This window comes from Oryctolagus cuniculus, chromosome 10, assembly GCF_051225735.1.
Source record: "Oryctolagus cuniculus isolate XC-2025 breed Fujian yellow rabbit chromosome 10, ASM5122573v1, whole genome shotgun sequence".
Lineage (NCBI taxonomy): Eukaryota > Metazoa > Chordata > Mammalia > Lagomorpha > Leporidae > Oryctolagus > Oryctolagus cuniculus.
The window spans coordinates 41,386,896-41,410,235 of record NC_142876.1 but is presented as its reverse complement, the minus strand read 5'-3'; the positions used below and the strand labels follow the sequence as shown (position 1 = coordinate 41,410,235).

The following is a 23,340-nucleotide window of genomic DNA, read 5'->3' as shown; positions in this document are numbered from 1 at the left end:
TTTATGGGCAAAAACACACTGTTCTAGATGTATCTTCTCTCTCTCATGTCCCTTTTCAGTGTTAATTCTGGTTGCTCCCTTCCACATTCTTTCATGGTTGTGAATTGGTTCTGATGGTCTCGGTGATGACTGCTGTCCTTGTCCTTTGTGTTCCTCATGCTCTTGGCTGTGCACAAATCAGGGTCTTTGTGTTTTTCCATGCTGATGCTTGTGGGCCACACAGGTTTCTCCAGAACAAAGCTGGAAATGGTCTCCAGTGGCCTTTAATGTTTGCTCTCGACTTCCTTGTTAAGATAAGCAAGTTTAGGGAATAATGCATCTATTAGAAGAACATAGTTTATTTTAAAGGTTAAGAAACATGGAGAGGAACGATGGGCAGGGCAGCTACCAAGACCTAACAAATAAATGTTCCGATTCCACCTCCTTATCCCCACCAAGTGTAGGCTCCTAATTACCCTGCACTCAGAGGCCAGCACTACGCAGCTGATTGCATGTGGGGGCAGATTTAATTTGGGAGGCAGTGGGAGAATAAATGCCTAGGTTCCTTCAGTCACTTAGCAGCCAAACCCAGGCTGTGCTTGATGTATAACTGATGTATAATCAGCATTCCCTCTGCTCCCCCAGCGTCTCCCCAGCTGCTGGAGTGGGTACCGCCTCTTCCATGGGCCTTCTGTGGCTGGAGCTGGGCACCCCTCAGGGCTGTGCTGGGGGGACCTTCTTTGTAGAACTCATAACTAATAGTCCCGAACCTTCAAGAGCAAGCCTTTAGGATTCAAGCCCCATGTTTCTGCTTTGAGTGTTATTGTTAGGACTTTGTGTGTGTGTGTTCTCCAGAAAGGGAACCAGGTGACATTCTTGGTTACTTGGGCATCTTTTTTTTCTAGCAGAATTGGGTGGCAGGAGTGCTCTCTGCCCTTGCATTCTGCCTCTGCTGGCCCAGGCGCATAACCACAGTGGGTCAATGGGATGGGGAGAGTTGCTGTGAGTTCATGGCTAAGATGTGTGCACGTGAAGCCTCTGCAGCTGCCCTCCTGATGGCTTAGGGTGGGCACAGCCCCGCCTCCTGCTCTGCATGCTTAATTTCTTTTGCACTGCTTGACTTTCAGGCAGTGGGCACACTTGGAGTGCCTAGCTTTGGCATTTGGGAGCCACTGGGGCAGTACACACAGTATACTGGATGTATTTGAAAGGTCAGAGGCCCTGTGGACATGGCTCCGTTAATCACAAGCAGAAGTGTGCACCAGGATCTGCACACAAAAGGGCACAGGTGCGCAGTACACACGAGATCCACACAGTCTAGTCTGCAGTATGGAGAACCAGGTTGTAGAGCTAGGGAGGGCCAAGACGAGGAAGCCTTGCACACGTGCATGTCCCTCAGGGCTGAGAGTCCTGTCTGAATCTGTGTGAGCAGGCTGCTTCTCGGGAAGAAATGGTGAGCATAGAGATGGAAAGGGACCCAAGAGCAGCATCATGCACACCCTTAGGAAGCGGGCAGGCTTGGAGCTGTTCCTGTGAACTCCAGTCGCAGCTGAACAGGATGCCTGCACAGGCCATGGTGAGGCTGACTGCATGGTGGAGCCTGGATGCAGCCCAAATGGAATGCCTGGGTTCTTGAGGCCACTTCCCGTGGCGGTGTTAGCTCCACTGTAAGTGTCATCCCAGACTGCGGCCAGGGCTGCTGCTCTTTTGGCCCGCAGGCCTGCCACACACTATGTTAAAAGGCTCTCAGGTGTTGCTGGATTGGGCTTGCTGTCTGGCACAGTGAAATGCCAGCAGGATTCTCTTCTCTCAGCAGGAATTTTACCTCTTGTAAAATGACAAATTATAATTTACAAATGTCCTTGGTCCCTAATCCTTCCTAAGCCTCAGGGTAGACTCTGGTGGCTCCTAGAATGTATGTCAAGAATCCATAGAACGGGACCAATGGTATTGCACAGTGATGGCACTGGCATCCCGAATGTGCACCGGTTGAGCCCTGGCTACTCCACTTCTGATCCAACTCTCTGCTAATGTGCTTGGGAAAGCAGTGGAAGATGGCCCAAATGCTTGGACCCCTGAATGCACATGGGAGACTTGGAAGATGCTCCTGGTTTTGGATCAGCCCAGCTCTGGCTGTTGTGGCCTTTTGGGGGAGTGAACCAGTAGATGGAAGATCTTCTCTGTCTCTCTCTCTGTAATTCTGCCTTTCAAATAAGTAAATAGATAGATAAACATTTTTAAAAAGTAAAATCTGCAGAACAAGTCAGTTGTGCATTGATGCTTTCTGGTATCACTGTGTTTTAAAAAATAGATGACATCTTTGAGTTTGAATTAGCAGTCTGCATTTGTTTTACAACATGGTATTTGTTCCTTATAGAGAGAGGATGTTACTGAATTGTGTTTCCGAAGATCAGTGCTCTTGAATCCTGTTACTTTGCACGAGTGTTTGTTTATTTTCATTCCAACCATTATGGGGATGACTTCAGTTTTGCTCTCATCTGATACTACAAAGGCCAAGGCGTGACATTCCTTTCAATGTTGATTGCACAGAACAAATGAAAGGGTTGCAGCACGTTGGGGAAGAGTATCTTTGTCCACAGAAATGGAAGTTGCTGCCAGTCACTGTATGTAGGATGAAAATGCTATAATTTAGCAGATGCCACGTGGTAAGATTTCCAATCTGGATTTTGCCTCCTGCTTTACAGTATGTGGAATTAAAAAATAAGTTATTGAAGCCAAAATATATAATATTATTACATAGGATTAGCTGTTCTTTTAAGCTTTGGTATTAAAAAATGAAACCACATTAAAATATGTGGATATCTCTGGGAAGTCTGGTGAAAATTCTCTTGCACAAAAGAATGAATTATTTTACTGAGCTTAGTTTGGAATAGACAATTATTTAAACAAATAATTAAAGTTTTTTTTTTGAAAATTAACTACAATTGGAATGGAACATAGTCTTCTAATAGAAATTATAGTTTGTTCTAATTAAATGACCCTTGGCAAAAAAAAGAGAAGGGGAGAGATTTTTGGCACCACTTAGATATCTTTGCTATTTGTAGAAAGATGTTTCTTTTCAAAGAGTGCAAGGCAGCTTCACAGCCTCCCTGACATTTTCTTGTGCCACTGAGGAAGGAGTCTGTTGGGATATCCTACAGTACATATATATCAACTAAAAGAAATTGGCAGATTGTTTAAAAAATGGGATCAGTGGTATTTGTTAGAAACTCTGCATAGAAAGGGTAAAAATAGAAGGATGAAAAAGATCACGCATGCTCTAACCAACAGTGGCCATGTGAAGATCAGAGAAGTGGACTTGAACAGACTATTCCCAGGGATGACGGGAGTGATGACACATGATGAAAGGTCACGTGCACCACAAAGCCGTGGCAGTTGCAGACGTGAGTTCACCCACAGCAGAACTTTAGCACCCCTAAGAACTCCCAGAGCTGGAAGGAGAAATACAGATAAGCTCTCTGCCAGTTGGAGACTTTAGTGCTCTTTTTACACTATTCTATAGGACAAGCACATGAAAAATCAGTGAGAGCATAGAAGACCTGAACAACATACGCAACTTGACCTAGTGGATGTTCCTAGAACATACTACCTAGTAATGGCAGAACATATGGTTTTTTAAGAGAACATGAGACATTGGTGAAGATAAATTACTCATAGAATAAGCCTCAATAGATCTAAAATAATTTTCATGACATGATTAAGTAAATTTTCTGAGCATAAACAAAGTGGAAATTAGTAACTGAATGTTACCTGGAACATTTCCAAATATTTGGAACTCAAAGAATATACTTTTAATAAACCATGGATTTAAAGAGTGACAGGGTTAAGTTGTTCCCTTTTGAAATGAAGGAAATATTCAACATGAATAAAATTTTGAATGAAAAATATCAACATTTATGGGACACAAGGGAGAGCTTGGAGAGAAATTGATAAAATTAAATACTAATGTTGGGAAAGAAGAAAGGTTTCAAAGCAATTATTTTTTTCTTTGAAACACTAGAAAGAACAGAAAAATAAACCAAATAAAGCAAACAGAAGAAAATAATCAATGAAATAGAAATGATAAAAGCAATAAAATAGTGAAATCAACAGCTGATTCTTTGAAAAGATCAATGAATGGATAACTGCTAGCCAGACTATTCATGTAAAAAGGAAAAAGACACAAGTTAGCAAAGTCAGGAATAAGAGGAGGATGCTATGATCAGTAACAGAATAACAGAGTATTAGGAATAACTTTATACCAATTCAGTTAACAACTTAACTGGACAAATTTTTTGGAAGACACAAATTACCAAAGTTCACTCAAGAAGTACCTAATCAAAATAGTCTGTCTTAATTGAAGAAGTTAACTTTATAGTCGAAAACTTGCCAGCAAAGAGAACTCCAGGTCCAGGTGGCTTCACTGAAGAACTGTACCAGTTAAGGAATAAATATTAAGTCTACACCAGCTGATTCTGAAAGCAGAAGGAATACTCACAAATTATGAGGTATTACCTCAATATCAACATCATTGCAAGAAAAGAAAACTATAGGTCAATATTTTTCACGTACACAGATGCAAAAGCCCTCAACAAAATATTAGCCTTTCTCAGCTAATTTTCCCCCATGACTACTTAGTTCCTATTTTTAAAAACAGGTTCTTTGACTATAACGCCAAGATGAGAACACAGCCAATCACGATCATCGTTCAAATGATTCAGAAGTCACAAGAGCTCACTGGTGACTAAAGGAGACTAATTACGATGTTTTGATACCACTTACAGTGTATTTCTGCAGTCATCTAGTGATAATTCAGTGAGAAAGTCCAGTGCAAGCCTTGTTGTCTTATTAAGAGGTACCTGGAGTTGACTGTCTTCTACCAATGTTCAGCCTGGATGAGATAAATCTGGCCCACTTCAGGGTCCCGTTCTTTGGTCTGATGGCTTTGCTGTTACTTGTTGGAAGTGGCACTCGCAAAAGTCTGATTCAAGGAGTCCCAGATGTTAGCTGTGAATGCTGGAGGGAGTGTTCACCTGGAGACTGCTGGGCTTCCACTCCAGCAACGAATAGGGGCCTGGAGCACAGCTGCAGAGGATTTGGACTTCATTGTTTCAAGGAAAAAATTATTTATTGACTTGAAAGACACTGGGATGGGATGGAGGGGAAGGAGCAGAGATCTTCTCTCTGCTGGCTTATTTCCTCAATGCCCACAGCAGCTGGGAGTCAGCCAGGCTGAAGCCAGAAGTTGGGAACTCAATCCAGGTTTCTCAAGTGGGCTGCAGAGACCCAACTCGAGTTGTCACCTGTCTCCCAGGAGAACGGATAAGCTAGAATTGGGAGTGGAACCAGGGCTTTTACCCAGGCACTCCCATATGGGGTGTGGGCATCCCAAGTAACATCTTACCAGTGTGCCAAATGTCCACCCTGGATCTCATTCTGAGTGTTGTGGTGTTATCACATTGTCACCTCCCTCAGCCTTTCTGGTCTTTACTGGAGGATAAGGTAGGGGTGTGTGTGTGTGTGTGTGTGTGTGGCCTTTAAAGTAGCTACTGCCATGTGCCTGCTGAGCCCTCTACGCTGTATCCTTTAAAATCTGAGATAGACGTCTGTCCACTTCCTGTGCCACTGTGTAAAGTGGGCATCATTCTCATAAGCGGCTTTCTGTAAACACTTCTAGATCCAAGTTTGTGCCACTCAACTCAGTCGCAGGAAAGTGTGGCTCTGCCCTGTACAGCAGCCCCCTACCTCCAGGCTGGAATTGAAGCTGGAGGTATTCTGCTGTTAGCACAACCTTGCTTTGAACTCTTATCTAGTAATTCAAATGATTTGTATTCTATGCCATTGAATGGTTTAAAGGAACTGTTTTCAATCTGGTGTTACTGGTTCCCATTATACAGATGGAAAATCTAAGGCATAGGGAGGAAAAGTATTTTTTCCCAAGGTCGTAGGGTGCGTAGGGGGTGACACCAGGTGGGGAAATGCACGTTGTGTGCTTCCTTAGCCTTTGCTCAGATTCCCTGCTTGGCTGCTGTGCCTCCAGTTCCTAGCACAGAGCCCAGCAGGTGCTCAGTACATCTGCATTGCATGGCTTCTGTTGGGGAGCTTTGGGATATGATGTTAGGGATGCAGTCCTGTGCACCTGAGTCAGGACTGAGTGTGGCTTCTGGGAAGCTGAGCAGAATCCATGCCCCCAGGCGTTCTGCATACTGAGAAGACCTGGATTTCAGCCCCATCTGTGCGTCTTCAGCACCTGGAGGCACCATGCCTTTGGCCGACTACTCACGGTGGCCCACGTGTCTGCCGCCTCTGCTGCATGACCTCTGCAAGACAGGTCCTGTGTCCAACCCTCTCCCTCCTCCAGGCTTGGCCTCCCCAGTGCTTGTGAAATGTGACCAACTGAACAGCAGGGTTCTAGGAGTCAGCACGTCTTGAGCCAAAGAGTTCAAGGCAGGGCTCCTCTATCTGCCTTGTTCAGGGATAAGACCATCCTTAAGATGACTGGGAACCAAGTCGGGACAGAGCAGACACTGGCCTCCTGCTGGAGGAGGCCATCATGCAACCAGAGGGAGCCGGTCGGTTCACAGAGCCACCATGCTGCCCAGGGAACCTGGGCCCACAGGAGTTCTCTGAGTGGGAAGGGAGGTGCCTCAGGCATTCTATCCCAGGTTCAGATAGTATGGGGGTGCAGAGCTGCAAGACAAGGGTGAAGAGAGGTGCCAGGATGAATTCTGTTTTGACAGGGCTGATTTCCTGGGTGCCATTCATTGCCTGTCAGGTGGAACTAGTCTGCAAACTGGAAAGTTGAGCCTGTAACATCCAGATTCTGGCTGAGCGTGGAAACCTGGTCTTTGCACAGCCCACACAGTCCTTTCTGTGCCTCCTGTGACAGACTGGACGCAGGGATAAAGTGTTGTCTGCACTGTTGGAGTGGAGGGCTGAGTCTTCAATGAGACAGATTAGCTGAAGCTGCCCCTGGTGGAAGTTCTGTTCTTGTTCACCCCCTTACTATGTTTGCACCACTCCTTGAGTCAGTGAAATTAACTTGTTGTGTTCTTTATTTCAGAGAAACTATACAACTCCAGTGGACGAGATCTGAGAAGGGCCCTTTTCTCCTTGAAGCAGATATTTCAGGTAAAAAGGGGGGAAAGTACTTCTTAGGTCCTGCTTTTGCATTGCTGTGGAGTTAGATACAAACAACTTATTTCGGTGTTTATTATAAAAGTGGGTCTCTGCAGATGATAAGTGCAGATTAGATCAGAGTATCAGCTGAGAGTGTTTTACCATATCAAACATAAAAAGTCAAGAAAACTATCAAATCATAACATTTTTCCATATTTAAGTTTTAAGAGAAGTCTACCATACATACAGTGAAAGACCTGTGCTCACTTCCTGGGGACAGCCAACTGCTTCTCACCCCACTCCTAGGTCCCTCTGCTGATTGTCCAGTTGGACGTTCGTCACGCATACACATGTTTCTGTCCCAGTGATAAAAACTTACCCACAATATGCGGTATTCTTTTACATGAACCGCATGTGTGTGTATTTATAGCCATGTTGCATGGCTCCTACTTTAGCTTACGTATTCAGAATGCAGTGGGATGAAGGCAGGCGTGACTAAGGTGCCTCTGGTTGAGTATTACGTTGTATGAACAAAGCACAAGTTATTTTGTCCACTCTTCTGTTGGCAGGCAGTTTAGTTCGTTTCCGGTGTTTTGCTGTTAACAAACCGTGCTGCTGTGGGAGTGCCTTCTCAAGCACGTGTGCAATTCTTGCCCTTGGTTTCATCTTACTCCCCCTCCGTAGCCTGCCTTCCATCCCTGCTGGGAGGAAGTCGGCGGCTTAGAATTGACGGTTGGGACATGTGTGCACATGGGCTCCAAGACGACCACTGTTGGGAGACTCAGAGGGCTGGGTCAGGAGCTGGTGTCTTGTCTAGGTTCCTCATTCCTTCCTGGTAGCATTTTGGACTTGGTTGTTTCTTCAAAGATTATCTTTGTCAGTGCTAGTTCTAGACAGAGTGGGTGGGCTTTACACCTGTCCAAAAGGGTACAGACAGGGAAGCCACAAATCCACTCACTTGCACATCCTTGTCCTATTCTTCCTTAAACTTGTGCAGTCCCACTATCTTTTTTCTGGAGCTGAGTCCCTTCTACATGTGAACGTTTCTGGGGACGAGTCTTCTCTGCCCTCCTGGAAGCCTGGGTTTCACCATGGGGCTGCATGGTGCCTTCATTCCATACATCTGAGTAGTGCCTTGGGGGCTAGCGACCTGTCTGGATTCAGGCCTGTCCTTCCCTGGAAAATGGCACCAGGTGTCCCTGGCACTGCCTGCTTTGGGTTCTCCCAACTCAGTCCTTTCTTAGCTTCCCACCAGAGGGAGTTGAGGAAATCATTCTCTTACTGATTCCATGGTGCCTTCTGTGTTACATCTGAATTTCTCAGTTTGACACTGAAGCCCCTTGTGATCTGGCCTACGCTGCTCACCTCTCTGTTGTATTTCCAAGAACCATCCGTGCCCTCTGTTCTGAAACATATGCCTTCTGTCCCGGGATGTGTTATCACCCCACAACCGTTGTTCATGTCTATTTTTCTCCTGGCACCTCCTCCTGCTGGGCATTTTCTCCCTAGATGATCCCTTGCCCTGGTGAGGATCCCTCCAAATACCTTTGAGGTACTCTGCTGACTGCTAGAACAGAGCTGGAGATCCTGTATGATGCTTGTGTGAGTCCAGTAGTCTGGAAGCTTCCTCGATTTCATCTCTAGGTCTTGGGAGCCTAGCATAATGTTAAACATTGCATGAACAGACTGGGTGAGATGAATTATCTTTGAGCAGATGCCTACATCTTAGTTTTTGCTTCCGCTAATTCAGTAAATGCTGTGCTAAGTATGCGTCCTAAAACTCTACTTCCAATGTCTCCATCTGATCTTCCTGTTACTTAGAGGAGCAAAACAGAGCGTTTTCACCTTCCTTTACTTCCTCCTTTCAAACTCAAATGCCCTACTGCAGTTGGCCCAGGCTAGTGCAGTGCCACCAGAGGACCATGCTCCTGCCACTCCTCACCCTGCTCGTTCAGTTGTCAGCCTGCCTCTTGACTGCACTGTTGAGCTTTGATTTCCTGGACATTTGGTTGAGTATCCAGTTGGTGGCAGAGCTGCACAGAAGGAGCTATTCCAAGTGATTTTAAAACACTTTAATTTATTCAACTTTAGTAAGATATACTCTAAGGAAAAAACTATGAATAAAAAATACACTGTTAATAGTAACTGCATTGGGTGGTGCTAGGTAGTATTGGTATAACTATTCTGAGACTGGGTGGGTGTGGGTGTATGTGTGTGTGAGAGATATTCTGTCATTGTTAGAGTTATTAAGAATTAGAATTGTTAAGTTGAAAGCTGTATTTTGAACTTAATTGAAAATATCAGAATGAATCCATGACATATATTGTTAAGTAAGCAAATAGGCATATTTCTAGCTCTGTTTATTTAAAAGAACTAGAAGCAATAATTTATTAGCAAGAAACAATGATTGTGGCATAAAATGCCAAAAGGAGAGAGGTGACTGATTGAAAGCCTGGAGCTGGAAATGTAGTAGAACATACAGAGAGTAAAGAAGATATCAGGCCGGCGCCGCGGCTCACTAGGCTAATCCTCCGCCTTGCGGCGCCGGCACACCAGGTTCTAGTCCCAGTCGGGGCGCCGGATTCTGTCCCCGTTGCCCCTCTTCCAGGCCAGCTCTCTGCTGTGGCCCGGGAGTGCAGTGGAGGATGGCCCAAGTGCTTGGGCCCTGCACCCCATGGGAGACCAGGAGAAGCACCTGGCTCCTGGCTTCGGATCAGCGCGGTGCGCCGGCTGCAGAACGCTGGCCGCAGCGGCCATCGGAGGGTGAACCAACGGCAAAGGAAGACCTTTCTCTCTGTCTCTGTCTCTCTCACTGTCCACTCTGCCTGTCAAAAAAAGATAAAAAAAAAAGAAGATATCAAATACTGCTAGAATTACTGCCAAGAGAACTCCCTAACAACTGAAGGGTCTCCTCTTGCCTGGCCAAAGATGAAGCAGTAAGCACCAATAAAGGTAATTGGACTGAAATACATCAAGTAAATGTAAATTGATATAATGATACTAAAAGCCAGCAATGGATTGCAAAATCAATAGGCAGATGATGCTAGTGAATTAGCTCCAACTGTGAAAATGGATAAAGTTCTGGCATCTCACATTTACCATGCCTTTTCACATATGAACTTTAGGATAGTCAGAGTTGCTCAGGGGAAATCTTATTTGTAAAGATATTTTAGCTCATAAGTAGAAGGGAATAAAATAATATCACCGTTTTGCAGCCCCTGTTGTGCTGATGGATCTATGTGCTGGGTGTCAAGAGCTGATGATGTGATGGAGATGAGGTACAACCAGACATGGAAATATAGACACTGCTGATACTATGGACAGTCCAACAGAAGCAGCCCTGCATGCGATAACCAGTTCATAAGTGATCAAGGACAGGGCACATATTAAGATATATGTATATGTATAATATATATTTGTGTGTGTGTATATGTGTGTGTGTGTCTGTGTGTGTGTGTGTGTGTGTGTATATATATAGTATAGAATTGTAACCAACAGCCTCCTGACTAGGCTACTCCACAGAATCAAAGATTTGTTTCTTCAGCACATAAATTGCAAGGGAAACTGATGGAGATGGAGGAAACCGTGAATGAAAAGATCTTGAAGAACCCTACTAATTACCAAGGATGGATCTTGTTTGGATCTAATACAAACCATACAAAATAGTATTTATGAGACAGTTGGAAATTTGGTCACTGACTGGACACTTTGATATTTTAAAAATATTTTTTGTTATGAGTACATATTTTAAGAGTTCTTGTATTTTGGAGATACTTATGGAAATTTAGTATTTATGGAGATTTAGCACTTGTGGATATTTAACCCATAAATATTCTGTGCTCAGTATAATTCTGGATACTGGAATATTTCTGGAATCCATGATGCAGTATCTGGGATTTGCTTCAAATCAGTGTGGCAGGGGAGAGGGCAGGATGCTAAATGAAACATCCTTTTTCCTAGCTAATGAATACCTGCAGTTCGGTAGATGATTCTGTTGCTGTTTGAATGTGCTTAAAATTTTGCAAATTGAAAAAGTTGCAAAAGAACGTAAAATGTTTGGACCCTTGTTGCATATCCCTTCGACCAAGTACTACAACAAGTAGGGTATGTTTTCAGAATTCACAGGCTCATCTTTTCTATTTATTCATGAAACAGATATTGTTGAGCAGTCTCTTCAGCCCTGTTAGGTGAGGAAGAAGAGGCTTGTACCAGAGGTTGATGATTCGCTTGGATGGTCACACACACATGCACAAAACAGAACTCAACCAAAGGAGAGCAGCACATGGGGGATTCGCTGGATTACCAAGGCAGAGAGGGGTCTGAGGCTGGCCACTTCCCATGCCCCTAGGTCTGCATCTCCATCTTGTGTGTTTTCTGGAGATGCTTTTGGGAAATTAGACTATCATGGCCGAAAACACACTGCCATTGGTTATCTGGGTAGAGTTGAGCACTGCTTGACTAATAGACATTAAAAAAAAAAATGATCACAGGTTAATGCATAGCTATTATAGAAAAGTCTGAAATGCAGCAATAACCACTTATCAGTTAGTGCTAACATTTCATTTTATTCTGCTCTGAAACCAAAAATGTTTTTAAAGTCATTTATTAATGCCTGCATATTTTAGAATATGTCTTTAAAATCCAGTCTGTCGCCAATTTGGAAGATATTCTACTCATTTATTATCCATAAATTTCTCTTTCTTGAGTGCCTTATCTACATATGCACATAAATTTTAGTTAAGGTTCTGAATTATTTTTATAAACAGTGTCTCGCCTGTCCAGTGTTTTTTGGAGGGCCTGTGCCAGCCAGTCAATTCTCTGGTATATTAATATTAGTGATTAGCTTGAGTGGTTTCTCGAGAGCTTGTTCTCACTTTTTCACCATGAAGTCATGTGTGAATCTAGCTTTAGTTAAAGTAATAAACATTTGTTACATGCTTGGAAAAACTTTCTGACTAGACATGAGCTCATCTAAATGTTCACTGTTCACATGTGCGGGTGGAAAAGGATATGGATGGAGAGAGAATTATTTTTTATTTCCTTTATCCGTATGAGTGTAAAGTAATTTTCCAAAAACTCATGATATTGTCCCATTTTCTTTCTTCCAAAGCCATGATTATCTTAAAGTCTGAGTTAACACAGCTGTCTTTCATTACTTTCAGGGCGCAAGCATTGCTCACGCCTCCCCCCCCCCCCACCTCCCAGCCTTCTCTGACCCTTCAGGGGGCTTGCCTGGTTCAAAAGGAGCCAGTGCTGCGTCTGCCATCCGTATAATTGGAAAATGCCATCACATCCAAATCAGGGGGTGATTTCATGAAGGGACAGGGGAGTTAGGCCAGTTCCTTGCAATTATTTTTTTTCTCTTTTGGAGATAAACCAGAGTTGCTGACTCGTCCTACAATAATAACCTTTCATTATTCCATTAAGCTTTCTACTACTTACATCACTGAGGTTTTTTTAGTTTGGCTCTGTTGTTACAGTTCAAAATGGATGTTCCAGCCTTATCCTAGATGCACTTGAGACGAAGCACAGTGCAGTTGAGGAAGTCTTCCCATCCCCATGGAGAGAAACAGGGGTGGGGGTATCCCTCCCAGAGCCTGACAGGGCTTGGTGCTGCAGAAAGCTGTGTGGACTTGGGTGAGGCGTGCAGTAGTAGCGTGATCTACGTGGAGTCGCAGCATCTTTCTCTGCAAAGAGCAGGCAGCAGCAGATCAGTGGTTCTTGACTTGGCTGGCTTTTATGATTTCCCGGGGAATTTCACAGCAGAGTGGCGCCCTGCCTCGGAAGTTCTGATCACATGTATCTGCATAGGTCTTGCTTCCTAGGGTCCCTCTAAAGCTCTCCAGGTGGTTGGAATGCAAAGAGTTTGGGGGTGGGGCCAGCTGGGCACCTCTAAATCACCTGGCGATCTTATTAAACAAAGTTGCTGGGCCCCACTGTAGCTTCCTAGTTAGTAGAGCGGAGTATGGATCATGGGTAATTTTTTTTAAACTAGCATTTCCATCAAGTTCCCAGCCACCACTCTTGCTGTGGGCTGGTGGTCAGAGACTTGACTTTGAAGGCTGCTGGATTAGATGACCTGTGAGGCCCTTTCTTCAGAGATGGGGTCTGTAAACACATCCAGATCACGGTGTCCCTGATGGGCACAAGCCTGGTCTCGCTCTGCTTCTTCCTTGCCGTGCGTGCACATGGCTGGGGGTTCGGAAAACGCTGGCTTCTGTGCAGAGGGTGTTGGCAGGTCCTTGTCTTACCCGCTGTGCTCCAGACTGTTGAACACGGGCATGACTTGGAGTCCTCCCCTCTGTAGTGAGCACAGCAATCGAATGTTTCCTGTGGTGAAAAGGCAGCCCGCTTCGTGTGGCCGGCCCCTTGGGACCTGCGGGGGAGCCTGGTAATTTTTGAAGAATGAAAAACAGAACACTGTAAATATTTCTGACAGACCAGGGATTCATGGGCCTTATCTTTATTAGATTGCCCAGAAGGCAATAATTGGTCTTTGGCGACGGCAATGGGGAGGGCTGGTTGTGAAATTCCTCTGGCAAGAGTTAAGATGCCTCATTTGAATAGAGCAGAAATGAGGCTGAGTGGTTGCTCGGGCTCCAAAGGCCTGCACGCAGGTCCAACAGCATGGCCTTGCTGAAGGGTGGATGGGGACAGACTTCCAAGTCATTGATTTCCTTTTTTCCCCCCTTCCTGCCAGGATGACAAGGATCTGGTGCACGAATTCGTCGTGGCAGAAGGTCTGACGTGTTTGATCAAGGTGGGAGCAGAAGCGGATCAGAACTATCAGAACTACATCCTGAGGGGTGAGTCACGGCTGGAGGCAGCCCTGGGCTCATCGTCTGGAACCCCAGCACCGGGGCCTGGACTCGGGTGAAGAGAATAGAGACGCTGAACAGCCAGAGTTGGCCTTTTCAGGCTTTATCCATTCCTCGTGATTAGCGACTGTGTGGCTCCCGCTGGCTTCCCCTTGGCGTCTCTTCCCGGGTATTAAGAACAACAGATGTGCTTCGTGCTAGGGTCTCTGATTTCGTGAGGAAGGGGGCACACTACACGGGCTTGGATAGTGTGCTTTTCAGCAGAAAGCCACCCAAACCCAAAGCCGCCCATTTCTTTCTTGGAAAACATACTTCCTCCGTCCACCTTTCCCAACCAGGTCCTGTTTCTGACTGCAGAGGTCAGACCCAGCACCTGGCATTGTAGATGGTGATTCTCCATCCCTCCATTTCTACAGCAAAGGATGCATGGAATTTGAGGTGCCAATTCCTGTTTAGTTCATAAATTCAATGGTCTTTTTTTATAGTTGTAGTGTTTTTGTATACCTTCAAGTAAGTATATTTGATCCTGTTTTTATTTTTTTAAAAAATGATTAGGCAGGATATTGGACCCTGTGACATCACTGCCTTTAATAGCTTTGATGAAAGAAGAAATTCCATGTTCAGTATTCCAAGTTCAATATTATCTTCAAAGTTATAATTGAAAAAGATTGAGCTTGCAAGAAGTAGAGCGTTTGGCCTACTATCGTCATGCCCCTAGGTGTGTGGCCGAGCAGAGGCTGGTGGCCAGGTGCTAGCTGTGGCTGAGTCAGGACTGTTAATGTCTCTGCTGTCCCCTCAGTGTCCACTCCTAGCCTCACCAACTGCATGGCCCGTGCTCACGTAAGATACAGCAGTCGGAGACCCCCTTCTCTTTCCCTTCAGATGAAGGAAACACATGTGAAACGTGTGCTCTCCCAGCAGGTGCCCACAGCTCCAGCTGAATGAGACAGGCCAACTGGCTACAAAACCTTCAGCTGCTTCACTTTGCCCCAGGAGCATTTCCTGTTGTCCTGGTTATCGTCCAGCACATCCCAGCTCTGAGTCCCCCCACTGCTTCTCCCTTCTCCACGCTCTTGCAGACACATGGGAAAAAAGCAAAAGTGGAAACTTAGTGCTCATTTTAGAAGAATTTTTTGAGGATGTCCTTTTGTGTTGTGTTTGTCCATCTAAATAAATGCTCAATGTGTGTGCGAGAGAGGGACAGCTTCTCAGCCTCTCACTCTGCAGCTCCTCCCACGTGGTGGTATCTGGGAGGCTGGGATTGGCTCTTGTGTCCACCTTCAGTTTTCTCCTGGGCTTGTGGTAGGTCCTCAGTTAAAAGGTGTCAGTAGAGGGACCGGTGTGGATTTCCAGGTAAAGCTGCTTCCTGTGATGCTGGCATCCCATATGGATGCCAGTTCCTGTCTCGGCTGCTCCACTTCTGATCCAGCTCCCCAATAATGGCCTGGGAAAAGCAGTGGAAGATGACCCAGGTACTTGGGCTCTTGCCACCCACATGGGAGACCCAAATGATGCTCCTGGTTTCAGAATGGCCCAGTGCTGACCGTTGTGGCCAACTGGAGCGTGAACCAGTGGATGGAAGATATTTCTCTCTCTGACATTCAAATAACTAACTAAAAAATATTTTTAAAAAAAGTAAGAGAGATGCTTTACTGATGAATTTTATGATTTCTATCTTTAAATGTTAAACATTTTTTATTTATTTTACTTACTTGAAAGGCAGAGAAAGAGCGATAAGACAGAGACAAAGATCTACCATCTGATGGTTCACTCTCCAAATGCCCACAACAGCCAGAGCTGATGCACGCTGTAGCTGGGAGCTCAGAACTCACTCTGGGTCTTCCATGTGGGTGGCAGGGCCACAACTACTTAAGCCATCACCTGCTGCCTCCCAGGGTGTGCATTAGCAGGGAGCTGGAATGGAGGGTGGAACCAGATTGCAAACACAAGCCCTCTAATATGGATGAGGGTATCCCATGCAGTTGCTTCAGCACTGCACCAAATGCTGATTCCTAGTTTAAACATGTGTGTGGATGCTGTTGTGGTATGTGTAGATGTGTTAACTGTCTGCTCAGACCTGCTGTCTTACATACAGATGCAGCCACATTGTTGGGTGGAAGAGACAGGTGCAGGCCTGGATTCTCATCCTCATGTCTACTTTGAGGCTGCTCCAGCACCTGGAATAGGGGAGCATGCAGAACTACTCATGAGGGTGGAAGAACTTGCATTAGTTTATTTTCCACATCGCTCATAATATGGACATTCATGAGTTGAGTCACATAACAGGAGTGTACTTAAAATTGTCTAGCTCTGAATAGTGGGTCCAAACTGACAATATGTCTTTCTTTAATATTTAGAGTATATATCTTTTAGCTTTACCAAAAAAGGAAGTCATCCCCAAAACACACAGATAGTAGAACTAATGCTATAACCATAGGTAAGTTTCTTTATTCCTCTTGACCTTCCCCTGGGAACATATTGTGCATTTCTGTAGCGTGGGCCTCAGTGTAAGTGTCCATGCAGGGGTTGGGGAACATCTGGTCTCCAGGCCATGGAACGTCTAAAATATCATTTGGTGTGGCTTGGCCAAGGCAACCGCAGGTGAGACTTGAAATTCAAAAGATCAAAGGCTGATCTTTAAGTTGATAATGGTGTGTGGCCCGTGAATGATGTTATTAACATACAAGTGGCCCCTGATCTACACCAAAGTCTAGGAGATGGGGTGGCTCTGCCAGCTGTAAAGTTCTATCAGAATTTTATCCACTGATCCCCTGGATTAGAATCAGATCATGTGACCACTGGTAGCTGCAAGGGAGGCTGATGAAAGGAGTGCTGGACTTCCTGAACTGGACAGAGGAGGCAGCCAGAAAGGCATGGCTTTGGGTCTGGCAGTTTTCAGGAGGGGAGAAAGGTCAGCACAGCTGACAAAGCCCTTTCGTACTGAGCAGCAGGCCCTGTTTCCCCATGGGCAGCCTGTGTGCTACTAAAAGAATCCGGGTACTGGGGGCAGGTGAAGCTCAGTGGCTGCAGAGTCCCACATGGTTAATGGTGCCCATCCAATGAAAGATGGGGTTGAGATGGGGGCTGCACCTAGGTTGCCTGCCTTTGTGAGTGTTTATCATGCAGCTTACAGTCATTTACAAATTCTGATTTGCACAAGGAAGATGCCAAAGGCAGCTACTGATTATTAAGTATCAGAATGCCCTTTATGCTCCTCCTTGGTCCATGCATGAAATGCCAGCAAGCTGAGGCCCTGTGGCAGATTGTTCATAAAATGCAAGGAGGCTGGCATTTCCATCATCATCACTAGGGCCTTGCCTTCATATTTTGCTTTCTGGTAGTATCCGTTCACTGGGGACCATCAGGTTCACTGTGTGTTACCTAGAAATCGAGTAGTGCCCACTGCCATTTGGATTCCTGAAAGCAGAAATGGGTACCTTTGCTCACTTGTACTGTATCCTCTAAGTCTTATGAGAACTGTGGGAACCAGGGCACTGTGCTCCAATCATCAGTGCCTTTTTTTTTTCTTCTGATGTGTCTGACCAGAGCCCATGCCAGGGAAGTAAATGGCATGAGGCATATTGATGGCAGATTCTTGGGGTGCGACTTTTTTTTTTTTTACACTAGGAAACAGACTTTTTTTTTTTCTGGTCCCTGTGTTGAATCGTCTGTTTGTGACTTTGAAGACCTCTCATGAAAGCTTCTTTGAGGTTGTGCTTAGCGGCCATGGGCCCTGCAGGAAGAATGAGTTTTACACTGTCCCTTTGTTTGTTGACTCGTGTTTTAGCCATTTTTCCTTGACTAAATCATAGTGAAGCCAGGTACAGTTCATGTGAGAGAGAAAGGAGGGAGAGAGCATTGGGAAAAGGTCTGTGGTTTTGTTACAGGTTCCCCAGGGGTACACACAGCCCTCCACACTGGGTGGCTCAGGGAGGGTCACAAGGCAGAGGGAGACAGAGACCCTGGGCACAAACCTTCATTGTGGTTTCCGAGGGATGGATGGACAAGGCAGGGCCAGCAGGCCTGGAGTTGGCTGCGTTGAACAGTTTCAGCAGGCTCTGGGGCCTGGAGATGTCCCTGGAGCAGTCACGACCAGTGTTGGGTAGTCTGGGATGTGGGGGCCCAACACGGCAGGTCCTTAGGATTGTGGACTCAAACCCCTGAGCTGTTGGAGGAGGGGGAATGGCTTCCAGCGAGGGCTTCCAAACCAGGGCACAACAGCACTGAAGACACGCACCCTCCCTGCGGAACTCTGCTCTGTGTGATCAGGTGTGGGTCCAATGGGCACGAAGGCAACCGGAGCTAGCACAGAGCCCAGACCTTTCCCGCATCTGCTTTGAGAACTCTCCTAATTTATCTTTATTTTTTGTACTCAGCCCTCGCTGAGCATTTTTTATTTGAAAGGCCCAGGCATCATTTGCTCTGAGTTGAGCCGGTATCTGCTGAGAGGTAAAGACAGGTTGAGTTACAGAGTAGCCAAGGGCTCTCCAAAAATGTGAGCCTGCTGCTGGGAAGAGGTCTTAACTGCACAACGTGTAGAAATAATATTTATCTGACGTATTTTTCTTGGATGGGTAGAGCTAACGATTTAAAGTTTTTCAGAATAGCCAGCATTTAATAGAAATCTACTGTGAGATTTTGTAGTATCTCATATTTAGTCTGATGGACAGAGGGCCTGGAACAGCGTATTCCTGGGAACTTAAGCTTTCCACAGTCACCCTGAGCCCTTGCTAAGGACCACGGACTGCAGGGAAACCAAGATGTAGCCTGGCCCTGAGGCAGGTGCCCAGCAGGTGTTCTGTGTAGTGCATTCACATGTCGTTTTGCACGTGTCATACATGTTTAGAAATGTTGCTTATAGCTGGTCTGCTTTGAGAGAGGAAAGGGGGAGGAGATAAGTCAAGCCAGCAAGAGCAGCTGCTCTCCCTCACAGAAAGCTGCCTCTTCTGGGCCAGTTTCCCAAGGAGAAGGTTGGGTCTGTCATTTCACCTAAAGCCCAAATACCAATTAATCATAAAACACCTCAGCTGTGAACAAGGCTATGGTAGAAGCTGGCTAAAATTTTTTGAAACTCATCTAGTGCAAGCCTTTCATTTTAGAAGAAAACTGTAGATAATTTGTTTGTCCTATCATGTTTTTAAGAATGTGGCTGCTAACATTTAAAAGTTAGGATATTTGACATTTTTAAAATTTAGATTTCTTCTTTGGAAAAATAAAAGCCAGAGTTAGCTATATTCACTCTAGGAAAAAAAAAACACCTAAATGTCACACTGGTCAGGGGATTCCTTTATTCATCTATTTTTAAAATATTTATTTATTTGAAAGGCAGAGTGACAGACAGAGGGTGAGACAGATCTTCCATCTGCTGGTTCACTCTCTAAATGGCTGCAAGGGCTGGGGCTGGGCCAGGCAGAAGCCAGGAGTCTAGAATTCTATCCAGGTCTCCCACGTGGGTGGCAGACGCCCAAGCATTTGGGACCACCTTCCACCACTTTCCCAGGTGCATCAGTAGGGAGTTGCATCACAAACAGAGCAACCTGTACTAGAACAGGTGTTCTGCCATGGGATGCCCGGGTCACAAGTGGCAGCTTAACCGGCCGTGCCACAACATGGGCCCCGGAGGGACTCCTTGATGGGACTCAGGACGTGTGATTAGATGGTGGATGGCTGCACCTAAATTGCCGGAAAGAGAAAGTTTGAGAGACAGCCCAGAAAGGAATTTGGTGATTATAGAGAGGAGGCAGAGGCACAGCATGACCCAGTGGTGGTTAAATCCAAACCCTGCATCCCAGGAGGACTGAAGTTTGAATTCTGGCATTTCGGAGTGGAAGTCAGGGGCAGACCTCTGAGAGGAGAAGAAGGGAGGGCACCACACTGACCCCAAGGAGAGGAATTGGGAGCAGGTAGAGAGCTCGTTGCTAGATCCTTGGTTCACATACTGCCCACTGAATGGCCCGGCCTGGCTCGCCTCAGTCTGCTGGCATGGTCCTATGTCCCACCCTGCTGGCTTGAACTCACTCACTCACCCCTGCCTCTTGCTGGGGGATTTTCTGCACTTGGTCTGGATGTTGGGGGTTCGTCACCTTAGGCTGGTTAGGCTTGGGTGTGGATGACGTGGATACATGGCTCTGGTTACAACAGTCCCTGCCACTCCCTGCTTTGTTATCCTTGGGCTGCTCTACTTGCTGTTGATGCCTGTCTGCCCATAGGCAGGGCCCTCTAATGACGCCATGACCTGTGAAGTGAGACTTAGTTACCTGAAGTGGAAGAGCCAGCTTTATAGCTGATGTCATTGTTACTTGAGTGACTTGATTCTTAAGTCCTGCATACAGTATTGTGTGTATGTGTGTGTGTGTGTGTATTTTATCCTCTTCCCCAGCGTTTCTCAGAATATGCAACACTCAGCACTCTTTCGCCTGTGCCTCCTCCCTACCCCAAACCTTTCTGTGATTATCTAAGGGTGGAAAATCTGTCACCTCAGGGACAGTGGTGTCCCGTGCTCTTGGGAAGCAGGCTGGGAGGAGGTGGAGCCACCGAGTGGGGCTGGAGTGTGTTGATAAGAAGATTCTGGTTAGAAACTTTGCTACCCTGGTTGAAGCTGCAGTTTGGTAACAGCAAGGCTTTCCTCTCCATCCTAAGTTGTGGACCTCAGAACCCACCCTGGAAAGTCCTTGTTATCCGCTTACCACATGTGGGGCCAGAGAATGGGAGTGTCAGAGCCCATAGCCTAAAGGTGGCCTATGACAGGTGTGTCCAAAAAGGAGACTCTAGAAATGAAGTGATGCTGGCATTTTTCTTAAAGCAGAAATAGCTTTTATATCTTCTTACAGTGTAAGTTGTCTGAAAAGCAAAAGGCCTAAAAAGGAAATATATCAAAGCTCCCGTAATTCCACCACAGAGACAAAGTACATGCATACATGCTGGGGTTCACGGAGCCATCCTTACATATGTGTTGGCTGTGTCCTCTGGAAGGGAGTGGGTTAACAGTGGACCTTGGAACTTAGACTGTGTGCCTAGCTCAGCTCTGTGCTCTCTCTTAGTCCGCAGCGCAAGTGTTTAGTTTCTTTAATCTGCAGTTTCCTCTTGGTGAAAGGGAGATGATATCTGGTGTGCTGTGCTGTGTCAAAGGATGCCTAGAAAGCGCCCAGGGAAGGACTGGGCTACAGCCACGGTGATTATCATTGGCAGTGATCAGTGCTGGAAGCATCTGTTATGGGCTGAAATGTGTCCCCCCACCAAGCCCATGGGCTGGAATCCTGTCTCCCCAGTACCTCAGAAAGTGACTGGATTTGCAGACGGGGGTGGGGAGAGGGTCTTTAAAGCTGTCACTAAATTAAAATGAGGTCATTAGCATGGCTGCTAATCCCAGATGACTCACTGGAGGAGGAAGTTAGGACATGGACCTGAAAAGAGGGGAGACCGTGTGAAGCCAGAGGGAGACAAACTAAGGAGAGAGACCTCCTGAGAACCCAGTGCTGCCGTCTTGGTCTTGGACTCCCAGCCTCCACAGCTATAGGAATTAAACCTGTGCTGCTTAAGCTGCCTACTCTGGGGTGTTTGCTACAGCATCCAGAGAAGACTAATACACATCCTTGTACCAAATCCTCTGGGAGTTACCTGGTTATTAACTGCTATAGAAGTCCTAGGGATGGAGTAGTTGAGTTAAAAGGTACACATATGCGGTGTTTGCAAGAAAAAGCTATGTGTTGATTTCAAAAGTTATTTTGTATCCATTAATCTTAAAAACATTTATTTTCATTTTTTATTGGAAAGCCACAGAAAGAGAGGAGAGTGCATTTCCATCCACTCATTCATGCCTCTCAAGTGCTTGCAAGAACCAGGGTTGGGCAAGGCCAAATCCAGGAACCTGGAACTCCATGCAGGGTGGCAGGGACCCAAGTACTTGAACTGTCACCTGCTGCCCTCCCATTAGTAGGAAGTTGGATTGGCGGCAGAGTAAGCAAGACTCAAGCCAGGTACCCAGTATGAGGTGTGGGTGTCCCAGGCAGTAGCTTAATCCTGCCTCCCCGCCAGTACACTTGTAATTCCATTTTTCCTGGGACTTTGTGAAGTAACCTCATACTCGATCCCTGTTGTGGACTGAATCAGTGCCTTGTAAGAGGCTGCATGAGGTGTGTGCTTGCGCCAGCACCCCTGTCCCTGCTCATTTCCCCAGGCCTGGGGTTATCCCTGTCATTCCTGGGAAGTAGGGCACGCTTACTCCTACCAGTGAACATTACAGTCATTTTAAAATAGCAGTTTGTAATTTGGGTTGTCCCTTGAGTTAACTTTTTCACTTAATTTGGGAAGAATTGACATCGTTGCTTGAGAATTCACAACTACTGTCTGTGTACACTTCTGACTCCTGAGACAAACGCTTTTCCAGAATTTTTTTGGGGGTTTTATTATATTTACTTGAAAGGTAGAGTGTGGGCCCTGCACTGTGGCATAGCAGGTAAAGCCCAGCCTACAGTGCCGGCATCCCATATGGGCACCAGTTCGAGTCCCGGCTGCTCCACTTCTGATCTAGCTCTCTGCTATGGCCTGGGAAAACAGTAGAACATGGCCCAAGTCCTTGAGCCCCTGCACCTGCATGGGAGACCTGGAAGAGGCTCCTGGCTTCGGATCAGCCCAGTTCCAGCCGTTGCGGTCATTTGGGGAGTGAACCAGTGGATGGAAGACCTCTTTCTCTCTCACTGCCTCTCTGTCACTCTGCCTTTCAAATAAACAAATCTTAAAAAAAGTGACAGAGAAGGAGAGGCGTAGAGATAGATCATTCATCCTGTGGTTTACTCCATGGATGGCTGCCATTGCCAAAGCCAGGAACCTGGAACTCCATTCAGGTCTCCAACATGGGTGGCAGGGTCCCAAGTACACAGGCCATCTCCTGCTTTCCAGGCTCATCAGCAGGGAGCTGGATCAGAAGCAGGGAAGACCAGACTTGAACCCACTGTGCCACGATGCCAGCCCCTGCATCTGATTTTTGGGTGCGATTTGATATATCTACTTCATCTTCCGTGGAGCGTATCATGTGCGTCCCCCTAAGGCGTTTTTGTATTATCTTTTCCTGTTTGTTCATTTTTGGATTGGGCCAACTCTTTCCCTAGTGATAGAACTGGAGGACAGACTGCTGTCAGGGACTGCTTGGGGTCCTTAGTTGTAGTAAGCCGTGGAGAAGGCATCGCAGCTGCTGTGAGCATGCAGGAGAGAGTGAAACACGCTCCTCCTCTGTGTTTACACAATTAAAACTCATCCTTTCCACATGTGGATGATGAACGCAGCTGCTGGAGACTGACCGCTGGGGGCTCTTGCAGGTAGCTGCTAGCACTCACCAGCTGTGGGCTGGGGAGGGCAGGAGGAGCGGGGCCTCCTGGAGCTGTCCTCTCCACGTTTGCCTTTTCTCTCCCCCATGTCCCAGTGTCTC

General features: G+C 46.1%; 1 protein-coding gene across 12 annotated transcripts in view; it reads left to right on the top strand.

Moving 5' to 3' along the window:
• FHOD3 (formin homology 2 domain containing 3) overlaps positions 1 to 23,340 on the top strand; it is a 483,564-nt gene that overhangs the window by 197,663 nt on the left and 262,561 nt on the right. For all 12 annotated transcript variants that reach the window (XM_008261223.5, XM_089305775.1, XM_002713503.6 and 9 more), the window contains exons 4-5: positions 7,043 to 7,110; positions 13,799 to 13,904. In XM_008261223.5, the coding sequence (XP_008259445.4) occupies positions 7,043 to 7,110; positions 13,799 to 13,904 (174 nt within the window). The remainder of the gene's footprint in view (positions 1 to 7,042; positions 7,111 to 13,798; positions 13,905 to 23,340) is intronic.